The sequence below is a fragment of the Danio aesculapii genome, chromosome 8 (genome assembly GCF_903798145.1).
Source record: "Danio aesculapii chromosome 8, fDanAes4.1, whole genome shotgun sequence".
Taxonomy (NCBI): Eukaryota; Metazoa; Chordata; class Actinopteri; order Cypriniformes; family Danionidae; genus Danio; species Danio aesculapii.
Genome location: NC_079442.1, coordinates 19665707 through 19679533, shown reverse-complemented (window position 1 = coordinate 19679533; position 13827 = coordinate 19665707). Strand labels below are relative to the sequence as shown.

The following is a 13827-nucleotide window of genomic DNA, read 5'->3' as shown; positions in this document are numbered from 1 at the left end:
CTATATATGATTATGCCGTTGAACTGTTGTATAAATGCAATATCACACGAGTAGCTGTGCAATATGGCTGTATATCATCACTGATAGGACACTAAGGCACTCAGCCTGTGGCCTTGTGCCATTGATGTCACCCACCAGTGAGGATATACAGCCATGGGGCACTGCTACTCGTGTGATATTGCTCATGTATATCGCGTTACTTGTAATGCGTTACCCCAACACTGAATATATTAAGTATTTTTATTGTATAATTTTGACTAATATCCATCACAAATATTCTAATTCTTGCATATTTTGTGTGGTTTAATTTGATGTTTTTCTGCAGGTTTGTGACTCTTTATCCCGGTGATGTGTTTTTGACCGGAACTCCTCCAGGTGTGGGAGTGTTCAGAAATCCACCTGTGTTTCTAAAGGTGAGCCCTTCTATAGGAAAATCGATGTATATTTCAACATCACTGGGTTTAGCGTCACAACCCACAATCACTGCACCTGGCAGCCTGTTAACACCCGTTTATAGCCTTTCCTCAAACTATTGTTTAGCTGCGCCGATAAAGACACTGACACAATGCCAACAGCTGAAACGCACAACAGCAGCTGCAACGACCTCATTGATACTGACGTAATGTCAGGTTTCACACACACACACACACACACACACACACACACACACACACACACACACACACACACACACACACACACACAAAAGCAAAGAGGCACTGGGTTCAGCATTTAAGCTTTCTAATTAGCATCGACGTTCTGACGTTCATTCAAGTTGATTTGCAGAGGGAATTAGAGGAAGAACAAAATGCTGCAAAGATTTAATTACTGACTTATTGTTCTACTACATCAGCTGTTCTTTCAGCTTTCTCCAGTTTGTAGTGGATTATACTCTTCAACAAGAAACATTCTTAATGGGGAATACTTCTTCATTGTCTAACTCTCTTTTCTACATTGTAAAAACATCTTACAGTCCTAATTTTTTGTTGTTGAATCAAATTAATTTTTAAGTCATCTCAACTTATATCAATCAAACTGACTATAAGTATTAAATTAAACTGCATAATTTAAAAAAATGTAGTTGGAACGTGATTAACTTATTAAAATAAGTGAAAGTACCAAAGTACCACATTTGTAGTCATATCACTTTTTTACAGTGTAGGACAATGAAGCTACAAAAAGGACAAGAGTTAAATAAAATTAATAAATGCACAAAAATAATAAACAAAAATGCTGATCATATTTGAATTATTATTAAAATTATTTAAGAAGCCTACTTTTTTCAATTGCTTCTGTCTATCAATTCTCACTTGTGCAGTTGCAGTTGTGTTGCTCGTAAATTCCATTTTGTCCCTCACAACTACATGTTATACTTCTAAGAAATTGTGAGAGTCAAGTGTGTACCTTGAGTACCTTTTTTCCGCAGTTTTGAGTACTAAATTCGTCAGTATTGCAAGAAACTAATTTTAAAAATGACAGCATGTCCTAACAACATGCGCCATGGTAATAAAATTAATCTTATTTATATCCTAGTGATCCATGACAGCAACCCGCAAAGTTTCTATTTTAGCATGAAATACTAATGCCGATTATAAAATTGAGCACTGATTATGTGCTTATTCTTTGTTGAATGCTACCTGTATGAGTTTGAACATTTCACATAGCCAGGAACAATAATTGGGGAAGTAAATATATGTCTATTTCAGTACAATAGACCATTTTGAGGGATGTAAACGATAACAATAGTCCTAACGTATATCCCGTTTTACATTTTTTTTATTGTATAGCTATCCAAAAAGGTCCACATATTAATAAATAATGTTATGACGGCTGTTTAATGTTAAGTTAGTTCAACACCAAGCAGGAAGCGTTCATGGGCTAAGCACATGTCCTGCTGAGTTTAGCTCCAACTTGCTTCAACACTTCAACAACAAAACTTTTCTGACAGGGTCTTCTAGTGTCATCAAGTGTCAGAATGTTGTGGGACTTATTATGGATTATAGATAGCGAAATTTAGCTGTTTTTTCTGTCAGTGTCATGAGAACGAACCACTCAAATTTGAAGACGTGAAGCGGGGAATAAACAATTAGTATCCTTATTAGTTTTCTATAGCACACCAAACCTCCAAAAAAACAGCTTACACGACTGTCAATCTTATTAATATCTTCAATAGTTTCTCAATAGTCTTTCTGATGTCATTCATGCAAACACTGCCCAAGGGAACAGCGGCTGCTATGTCATTCACACTAAATATCAGCTTGTTACAAAATGACCAACATTAATCCTGGGTGATTATATATGCCATTTACACACAGAGATGTGTTAGCTCCTTTAGAAACTATTGCATTTTGACTTGTATGAGTAACTTAAAATAAACACAACACAATTTGGTCTGCTCTTTTGGGATTTGCACACATGCACTAAAACTAAAAAGTCTCCACTGGGTAACAGCACATTGTTTTTCCACCTGAGAAGCTGTTAAAAGAGCAATTAGTATCTCTCTCTCTCACAAACACTGACTAAAGTCTTGTGCACACCAGGACGCTTTTCGTTTGCGTTTACTGTCAGCGTTTTTCGAGACGTTTTTCCGGATTCAAACCCAAGCGAGTTTCACTGGCGTCGAGCAGAAGAGTATGCAAAATCACACCTTGACGTTAGATGGCGCTACACAACTTTAAGCTTCTGACACCTGCTTGTAACGCCTGGTGTATTGCGCGTTGGTCTGCACGATCACATTAGCACCCTTTATTTAGTCACGAGGCGTTAAACGTTGATGGAAAACGCGTTTAGAACAGTAAGATTTTAGTTTTTAGATTTTACTTTTTAGTAGTCACTTCTGCTCACCAAGCCTGCATTTATTTGATTCAAAACACAGTAAAAAAAATGATTTCTATATTTTAAAACTTTATTTAATCCTTTTTATTTAACGCATCATCGATATCGCAATGCGTGTGTCCTCAATAGTCACATCACACAATATGCAATGTTGATTTGGGATTATAGTCCATCAACAATTGAGAATACATGAGATTTGTGGATTCATTGTATAACCATAGCCATAAAGGCCCGTGGATTTTTAAAGGAACGTCTCATGCTCATTTTTTTTGTTTTGACGCGCCAGGTCCAAACCTTCTCCACCAATCAGATTGGTACTTTTGTTCACATGCACAGAGCTGCTGAAGTTACAGTAAACAGCACTTGGAGGCGCTCAAGCGCAAAACTGTCAATGCGAGCTCACATTGAAGAAGATGCCCAGAGGCGACAAAACCGTGGAGCTGCTACTTGAACCATCCATGCTTGTTTAAATTACCAGTAACTTTAACTGGTGATGTGACGTTGTCCACCGAGGTTTCGAAGCATGTATCAAAAAAAGATACATCTTACAGTGAAGCAGTGTGCCGGAGCTTGATTCGTTTTGCCATCATCATGTGATCAGTGACGTCCGACGCTTCGCTTTCGCTTCAAATTTTGATTCAAAGGTTTAAACACCCCCATGGGTTAGTAAAGTGTATAGTGAGAGATTAGGTGTCGATTACATACGTTTCTACTGTTTCAAAGCACTGCACCGGTCCCACACACTAGTAATTAAACTAAAATACAATCGTAATTTATAGTAAAAAGGTTTTGAACCATACTAAAGTGTATTAGCGTATTTTTTACAACTATCTTTAAAGAAAGCCACTGCATGTCGTAGTATAGTGGTTAACGGAGACCAGCTGCCATGCAGGAATCGCTGGTTCGAACCCCGCTTGAAACGAGTGAGTGGGTGAATGATTAGTTGGAATAAGATGTAAATACGTTTGAACACCTTGGATTTTACTACAGTCATCTGTGGTGTAATGTAATATACCTTATGTGTAAAAACTACAGTAATTGAGTTATTTGATTATACTACTGTTGTTGTATTACTACATGAATGAGTTGGTCCGTTGTGAACATTTGACATTGCAACACAGTGCTTTCCCACACTTTAACCAGAAGAGGTCCTCATTTAGCTCAGATTTAGAAAGCTTCAAGTAACAAACCTTTTTCCGATACAATTGAGTCGAGCTTCATTTCACCATCACTAACTTTAACAACAAGCATTTTGACTTTCTCTCTTCTACTTCTGTGTTACAAGCGAGTGTCAGAAGCTTAAAGTTGTGTAGCGCCATCTAACGTCAAGGAGTGATTTTGCATACTCTTCTGCTCGACGCCAGTGAAAATCGCTTGGGTTTGAATCCGGAAAAACGTCTCAAAACGCTGATAATAAACGCAAACGAAAAACGTCCCGATGTGTTCTACCCATAGACTGTAAAATATATGCACGGAGTATCCGTGACGTCACCCATAGGTTTCTGAAGAGCACAAAAGAAGCCACAAGTAGGCGCGGCCAACCGTCGCCATTTTGTTCGCACGTCATCGCACCCACGGCGGGATACCAAACAAGGGCAAAGAGGCGGAGAGTGGGCGGAGCTTGCTTAGACCTGGCAGACAGACTTTACTTTGGGAGAAACGCTTGATACTTCATTACCTGCGACTCGTTTGTGTTCTGACCACATGAGCTTGGCTGTACACTATATCAGTAAAGTGATTAAACTTTCAAAAACACTGTTGTAATACATTGAGCCACTAAACATTGCTCTTATGACGTTTTTCTACAAGGAGATAAACGCGAAATACTTCCAAACACTTCAGATATAGTGTGTGTGTTAGTAAATGCAAGACTATTGATAAAATCCAGCACAACACTGTATGACAACGCTTCAGATGACTGTTCTAGAGCCTACAGCTAATCAATCTGGCAGATTCTGGAGTGCTTTACGGGTCTAAAGAAAAATATTAATGATAAATGATCTTAAATCAAACAAATACATTTATAGAGATGGTATATAAGTATATAACTTTACTCACATGGGAAACGAGGCCACGTGAATGGTTTGTGAGCACAATTAAGTGCACACAGCATCCCATATCATCTGATAATTGTAAGAAATAAGTCCAAAAGGCAGCTGACTGTGTAAAGCCACACAAAACAAAACAAAAATATGATGAATATGCCGAGATCAGTGGCTAATCTGCCGGATTCAGCTGAGGTGAAGTGACGGCGACCAGCGAGACCTAGCTGTCACTCAAGTGGCCACGCCCTTAATTATGCAAACTTAATATAACCTAATATAAAGGAAATGGATGAGTTATAAAAAAATTCACCCCCCTCACAGTTGTCATGGAGGGTAATAATAGCTATATGAACCAAAATCGTTCTTTGTACCAGGCTGTAAACACCTTTTTTTCTGCTGTAAAGTTGGCCATTCTAACAGTGGGCTCAATTGCACTTTGCTCTATTATGGAGCCAGGACTAGCGGAATTTTGATGAATTGCAGTTTCAGTTACTTCCGTATTGGCTTCCCGAGGGAGAGCGGGAGGTTGCCGCTTGGTTCTACCCCTTAGCCCTTCCCCTTACCCTACGCCTCATTTTACACGTTCACATGAAGAGGTAAAATTAGTATTTTTTTGTCATTATTACGAATTTTTACATCAAACAAGCATATGTTTTAATACATAACGGCGTTCGTGTTTTACCGTCATGCTTTAAAAAACACTAAAATAAAAACCGCTATAATAATAACTCCTGTACAGTAATCCCAGAACATACTTTCACATCTGACACTGGAATACCCTGTCAGAAAAGTCTAGTGGCAGGGAATGACCTTTTTATAGTGTTAATGTTGCTTTCGTGTGTTTACATAGATGAATATGGCCACAGTGTAAATGCACAGTATAGTTACGATCTTGTTGCCACATTATATCGTTAAGATAACATGATAACATTGCCTTCAGTGACTTCCTGAAGATAAATACCAAAAAATTCACGATTGGCGATCTCATATAAAGCAAGAGATTGCGATGACATATGATGACGTGTGCGAGTGTTGTAATGGTGTTCCATTTCTAAGGGGTACATTTTGAAGACCTTCCCCTTCACTCTGTTTTAAGGGCAAAAGCTTAAAAAGGGCAAAAGGGAAGCGTAAGGGTACAAAAATAGAAATGGGATTGGGCCATTATCATTTGCATGCATTCTAAAGGCATTTCAAGAAAGTGTAAAGCATCCGGGCACAATAACGTAGAACATTCGTAACTTTAATGAAGAATAATTTTACTAAACTATTACAATGAAGACTATACAGTGTTATTTTACATAACATTATTAAGTTTCTGTATCTAAATACTGTTAGACTCTCCGGAAAATTATTAAGAACTGTTTATTTTACTTTTTTCCTTCCTCTATTTTAATTATTCTTGCAATTACATTTTTATACGTGGTTCACACCTTTACAAAATCTCAATTAATTAATTTTTTTTTCACAAATAGAGCTGTTCAAGCCATGTGTTGAAATTGTATTCAGATTACAATATATATATATATATATATATATATATATATATATATATATATATATATATATATATATATATATATATAAAATCGCAGCATGACAAAATAATGTCAGATTTTTCCAATATCGAGCAGCCCTATTTTACTATTTTAATCGTTCTAATGTTCTGATTTGCTGTTCAAATTAGTTTAGATGAAATTCTTAACCAAAATGAAATAAATGAATTCATTCATTTTTTTTTCGGCTTAATCCCTTTATTAATTAGCTGTCACCACAGCGGAATGAACCGCCAACTTATCCAGCATATGTTTTACGCAGAGGATGCCCTTCCAGCTGCAACACATCACTGGGAAACATCCATACACACTCATTCATACACTACGGTCAATTTCAGCTTACCCAATTCATCTATAGCGCATGTCTTTGAACTATGGGGGGAACAGGAGCACCTGGAGGAAACCCACGGGTAGAACACATAAACGCCACACAGAAATGCCAAATGACCCAGCCGAGGCTCGAACCAATGACCTTCTTGCTGTGAGGCGATTGTGCTACTCACTGCGCCACCGTGATGCACATGAAATAAATGGCGGATTAATTTTATGGTGTATAATGTTTATTCGAAAAATGTCTCTAAACTCTCTATATGCATCACACACCTTACTTAAACTCCATCTTACAAGGACTCAATAAGAAACACAACGTCTACCCATGAATGTACCACAAATCGAATTGCACTACTTGTTTTCTTCAACCTTATAATACTTATTTTGCACAATATTGTTATGCCTTATGGAACAGTAATTGCATAGTCTGTATTAGGTTATGTGTAAAGTTTAAGTATGTACACTACCTGACAAAAGTCTTGTTGTCGATCCCAGTTGTAAGAGCAACAGATAATAACTTGACTTCTAGTTGATCATTTGGAAAAGTGGCAGAAGATGGATTTTTTCCGATAAATCATCTGTTGAGCTGCATCCCAATCATCACAAATACTGCAGAAGACCCATTGGAACCAACATAGACTCAAGATTCTGACAGAAATCAGTCAAGTTTGGTGAAGGAATAATCATGGTTTAGGATTACATTCAGTATGGAGGCGTGTGAGAGATCTGCAGAGTGGATGGCAACATCAACAGCCTGAGGTATCAAGACATTTGTGCTGCCCATTACATTACAAACCACAGAAGAGGGCAAATTCTTCAGCAGGACATAGCGCTCCTTCTCATACTTCAGCCTCCACATCAAAGTTCCTGAAAGCAAAGAAGGTCAAGGTGCTCCAGGATTGGCCAGCCCAGTCACCAGACATGAACATTATTGAGCATGTCTGAGGTAAAATGGAGGCATTGAAGATGAATCCAAAGAATCTTGATGAACTCTGGGAAACCTGCAAGAATGTTTTCTTTGCCATTCCAGATGACTTAATAATAAGTTATTCAAGTCATTGCAGAGATGTACTGTATGAATGGATGCAGTCGTCCAAGCTCATGGGAGTCATACACAATATTAAGTCTTTTTCCACTGCACCATGACTTTATATTCTATACTGTACATTATTTCTGTTAAGTGGAAAGACTTTTGTCTAAGCAAAGTCAGACCTTACTGTCCTAATTAAGACAAGGCATGATCATGTTTTATTTTGGTAAAATAAGTGTAACCTGGAGGCCTTTGCTGTTCATTTAAGTCACGTCTGAAACCAAATGATCAACTAGAAAAATTATTTTGTTCCTAAAACCTGCATAGGTGACAAGAATTTGTCAGGAATTGTATAGTATCTGCATAGCTAGTAGTTGGAATAGTTAGATTATCACTGCAATATGTTTGATATGCATATGTTTAAAATAGCTCATGTCCAGTGTTGTGTTCATCTTTATGATTGTTTATTTATAGCACCGTAGTCCTGCGAGGCACAACATTTGTTCCACTTTGTCTTCACATGTAGCGGAATGACAATCAAGCTCAACTTGACTTGACTTGACGTAAATGAATAAATAAAGACAAGCATTTCTTAAAAAGCTAATCCATTTATTAAAATAATTTCTGAATGATAATATGACTGGAGTAATGGTACTATAAATAAATCAACTGAATATTAATATAAAATATAATATTTAATATATGAAATATTAATATATAAAATATTATTTAAAATAAATTAAATTCCAGTTACTTTAAATGGTAAATTTAAGAATTTTTGTTGTTGTTTTTTTGGTGAGCAAGAGAGACTTTATTAAAAAAAACAACAACACTTTTGAGCAGTTGTGTGTGTGAGATAATACACACACAAACGTATATTCCATCTCTATCCCATTAAGGAGCATTGATTCTTTCTCTGTTAAAAATACAGCCAATTTCCAGTGAATTCATTCCCAAGAGGATAGTGAAAATCTTTCTCCTAAGGAGGCAGATATTATTTGAAGATTTTTTGTCTATTGATTCCCTGACATAATTGCTGTGATATTGAAGGTCAGAATATTGTATAATTGTGTAATGAAGTGATTTTAATGATGTTTTTCAGAAAGGAGATGTCGTGGAGTGTCAGATTGATGGGATCGGATCGATACGCAACACAGTCGTGTAACAGCGAGATCTTCTACATTGACTGAAGTGCCACTGCTGTATCCTTAGCTAATTAATTAGAACATAAAACATGGATTTTTTTCTTTCTTTTTTTAGCTGGAGGACATAAAATAAACATGCTCTGTCCCACTTCTTAAACAAAAACTTTCTATAATGCAGCATTTATTCTTCATTATTTCCTGCCTGTCACTGAATCAGCACACATGTATTTTTCATCATGTGATTTGTCAAACTGAAGGTGAAATGCAGAAAATTAGAGAATGTATGATTATTTTTTACCAGTAGAGGGCATTACTGAGCCGTGTAGAGTGTACCCGGTGTTATTTCTAGTTCATCTTCATCACTTCTCAGCTTGAGATACAGTAGATTGTGTGTTAAATTACACTGACACTCAATCGTGACTATTAAACGTGCTGGATTACTATGGAAAATCTTTCAAATGTGATTATTATCTATGCAGTTGATTAAAATGATTCAATTTATAAATAATAATGTGATTTTATTATTATTATTATTTTGGTCTTTCTCTGACTGCAATCCTGAAAACAGAAACTGACTGATCAAAATGTTTAGGGAATTGTAATGTATAGTAACACTACATGAATTGAAAACAGGAAGTGTGGCCTTTTTTTCAAAGTTACATTGAAATACAAGTAACATTTTGGTCTTTTCTACCATATTGTAGAGTTATTAGAGTAGAAAAAATGAAGTAAATGTTAACTTAAAACAGAGCATTTATATAAGTTATTCAGCGTGTCACAAAGCAAATATATATTTCAATCCAGTTTTATTTAAAACTAAAATAATAAAAAAAGACAAACACGATACAATAATAATGGATAAGAATAATAAATAAAATGTTTATGTTTCAAAAACAAAATGTAACAGAAAATATAAAATAATACACTGCAGAAATTATTTTGAATTTGTCTTGTTTCTATTCCATAAATCAAAGTAATGTTAAATAAAAGAAGGATTTCTTAGACAAGTAAAAATCATCGTCTTGTTTTCTGAAAATAAATAAAAAAAAGTTCAAATTAAGAGTTTAAACATGTTTTTTTTGTTGTTGTTTTAACTTAAAACAAGTTTAAACTCACTTAATTTTGACTTTTTCTGAAAACAAGACAACATTTTTTACTTGTCTACTAAATGCTTCTTGATTTAATGATTTTTAGATGTTTGGGCTAGATATACTGTAAGACAAAACGTCTAGTGGCCCGTTTCCACTGAGTGGTACGGTACGGTTTGGTTTGGTTTGGTACGCTTTTTTGGCCGTTTCCACTGTCAAAAAGCGTACCGAACCGTACCGTACCACTTTTTCAGCACCCTTTCGAAAGGGTACCAAACACGAGAAAGGGTACCAAAAGGCGGAGCCACACGCGCAGCTGAACGCTATTGGTTTACAGAGAGGCGTCATTTGCTTACGCAACAAGCCAGAATGAAAACAAAAAACCAGCCATGTTTAAATACACAGCGAGCCATATAACGAGCCACGGTCGATCTGGGCTCAAACAAACCTTGTCGTCGTCTTGATGAACAGCCACAAATCCAAGAAGAAGAACAGATTTACCCTGTGCCCCGTAGTTTTTTACGAGGCAGTCTGAGGCCCGAGCGGTTTCGCTTTCTTCCTTGCCCTCGCGCGCGTCTAACATTATATCTGAAATAACAAACTTCTTGAGCTGATGATAATAACCTGCGCTTGATTATTGACGTGCTTTTGAAACCCGATCCTGTCAGACACTGACAAACGCGAGAGTGAAAAGTGAAGAAACAAAGGAGAAGGCAGAAAAAAGGAGCACATTATTTTTCAGCAAACATGGACAAAATGCCATGTATAACTAACTTATTATCTTCACCTTTTGGACTAATATGAACTGGGAATGACGGAATTACTCTCTAACAGAGGCTACATGTGCTGCTGAAGATTACATACACAGATAAGAGGTTTTCACAGACTGTAGGCTATAATTTCTGTTGTTTTGGATCTAAATACCGGCGAAATGTCTGCTATATGTAGTTCTTTTGTAGTTGGTAACATATCGGAGACTGTAAGGGGCTGTATGTGTTTATATATGTTCATTTATTTAGTTATTTTATATAATTACAGGCATTACAGTAGGCTGTTTCGCACTGTCATTGATCTGCAGTTATAATCAACTCATGTTCATTGAAAAGTTAGTAATAAACATTTCTACACAAGTATTTATGTGTGTAAAGCATCTGTGTTGTGAGAAGTGCTTCTCATATGATATGTAAGTGACCCATACAGCTTTATTGTAGATATTTCCTCGAGCGAGAATGATGTCGACTGAAACATTTCATACACCACGGCCACTAAAAGGGTACCCTTGTTAGTGGAAACGCAAGCCTGATAAAGGTGACCCGTACCAAACCGTACCGTACCGTACCAGTCAGTGGAAACGAGCCATAAGAAATTATGTATCTGTATTGCAGTGTACATTGAGAAAACTACTTAAACTATAAAAATTAATATTAAACACTGTATTGTTGTGACCAGCACTTGTATAGTTAAAGTTAAAACCATTTTACCTGAAAAACAAAAACAACAAAAAAAAAGTAAATAAATTAAGCACATTTCATTTCAATAGCTTGTTCGTCACGAGGGGCGTGCATGAAATATTCCTGAATGAAAGTGAAAGTGCCAAACTGCAGTGAAAGTCAGCAAATTAAAAATGAAACACCTGAAATGACATGAAACTCCAGAGGAAATGTGAATGGAATTATGCGCTATAACATGTAAAACTGGATCATGGTTCACTGGATCAAAGGAACATTCAAAAAAACAACTCATGTAAACACCTTAATCATAGTATTGTCTTATTCAGATTAAGGCAAATCATTTGATTACTGATGTCCATCTAAACGTAGTCAGTGTCAGGTTCTTGTTTTAGCAGAATAAACATAGTTTTTATCAATTTAAATAAACATATCTAGTTCAGTCTTTCCTCTAGGATTTTTTCCAGCTGTGGCGGCAGACTCTGTTGGGCCTTTTACACAGATCTACCAACTACCAGTGTGGCGTTTTCAATGACAAATGTCGTGAGCGCAGTATTACAAGTCGAGATCACATTCATGTAATACGAGCATGTGAATCTCTGTGCTCGAGCGCCGATTTCCTCTGTTCGTTTACAACACTTCTTGCGCGCCCTCAAATATACGCTGCTCAAGTGCAGATTTTCTTGTGCGCTCTCAAATAAACACTGCTGAAGTGCGATTTAGTGCGTTTATGTAACAAGTACACCTCCAACATTTATTAGATTTGCTAGGAATATTTGTGAATGTCTCCAATAGACCTACAGAGCGGCATTAATGCGTCCTGAAGTAAGTGAAACGGCTATAAACTCCAGCAAGACAAAGTCATTGTATGCAGAGCCATAGACCTTTAACTATAAATAAAATATAATTATGGAAACTGACTGAAACTGTCAGCACTACTACGATTACAGAAAAGTTTGCGCAGTTATAATTCACTTAACTTTTAACACGTTTTGGTGCGATTATAACCCGCTATTTAAAAAAAAACGATTGAATGATTTGAATGAGGAGCTGTAATGTAGCCGTGACAGAAGGAATTTCGGTGTGGCGCCACGCCATGGAAGAATGAATGTAAAGGAAACCATGTACATGTATTTACAAATTAGTACATTTGGTGCAACTTGGTTTAATTAACACACATTTCCACTTGAATTTTATTTTACGCTAAGTGAACGAGCAAATCTACTTTAAAAATACTTCGTGATCTCAGAGCTAGTGTTAGTAGGCATGGGCCAGTATAAGATTCTGACGGTGTGATGACCTTAGATAAAACTATCACGTTTTCAAGATATAACGGAATTATGATGACTGCTCTAAAATATATGCTCTTTTTAAACGTCTGGGTAAAAAACAAAAACTGTTTCACCTTTGAACACAATATATTTTATTTTGAGAAACATTTATGATGTTTTGAAACGGTAAGCATGTCAGGCTGAATAATTCAAATCAATCATCGACTTCTGCTGTCTGTATTTATTTTAAAAACACAGATTTCTTAACAATTTAAAACAGCATCTTTGGATTTCTTTTCAGCTGGAGTCCTGTTGTCCTAAAAAGCAACAAATAAATAAATAGGAACAGTATAACAGAAAATTTGGGTGGTTTTAAAACCTTGACTTTTCCAACCCGTGGTATACCTTGAAAACTGTTATCATCCCATGCCTAGCTAGCATAGCTACGGCTCTCTGAATGGTCAAACATTACTGCTGATAATAAAATGCCAATACCCAAAGCATGAGTGCTACTCTTCTGCAAGGCGCTAACCTCAAAACTAAAAACTCTCTCAAAACGCTTCTTAATCTTTAAACTAACGAAGATTAAACTCTAACAAGTCTTTCTCTCAAATTTAAACATCTAAGATTCATGCTTTTATTAGCAGATTCAAGATATTCATTCATTTTCCTTCTGCTTAGTCCCTTCATTCATCAGGGGTCGCAATAGTGGAATGAACCGCCAACTTATCCAGCATATGTTTTATGTCAGTCCTTCTAGCTGCAACTCCATAATGGGAAACATCCATACACACTTATTCACACTACTGCCAATTTAGTTTATTCAATTCACCAATAGTGCATGTCTTTGGACTGTGGGGGAAACGAAGCACCCACGCGAACATGGGGAGAACATGCAAACTTAACACAGAAATGCCAACTGGCCTAGCCGGGACTCAGTGACCTTCTTGCTGTGAGGCGACAGTGCTAACCACTGAGCCACCGTGTTGCCCTTATTTTTAAAATATTCTCCTCTTAATTAAATTACTTATATTACTAGGTTTGCGACGATTCGAAAATATTGAAATATTACAAGTAAATGA

At 36.5% G+C, this 13827-nt stretch overlaps 1 protein-coding gene across 5 annotated transcripts in view; it reads left to right on the top strand.

Moving 5' to 3' along the window:
- Positions 1–13272, top strand: part of fahd2a (fumarylacetoacetate hydrolase domain containing 2A) — a 36422-nt gene extending 23150 nt beyond the window's left edge. For 3 of the 5 annotated variants that reach the window (XM_056463382.1, XM_056463381.1, XM_056463378.1), the window contains 2 exons: positions 326–413; positions 8896–9388. In XM_056463382.1, the coding sequence (XP_056319357.1) occupies positions 326–413; positions 8896–8958 (151 nt within the window). In that variant the 3' untranslated portion in view covers positions 8959–9388. Of the gene's footprint in view, positions 1–325; positions 414–8895; positions 9389–11941; positions 12062–13025 lie in introns of those variants that run through there. The other 2 variants (XM_056463379.1, XM_056463380.1) reach the window with 2 other exon arrangements.
- Positions 13273–13827: the final 555 nt, after the last annotated feature.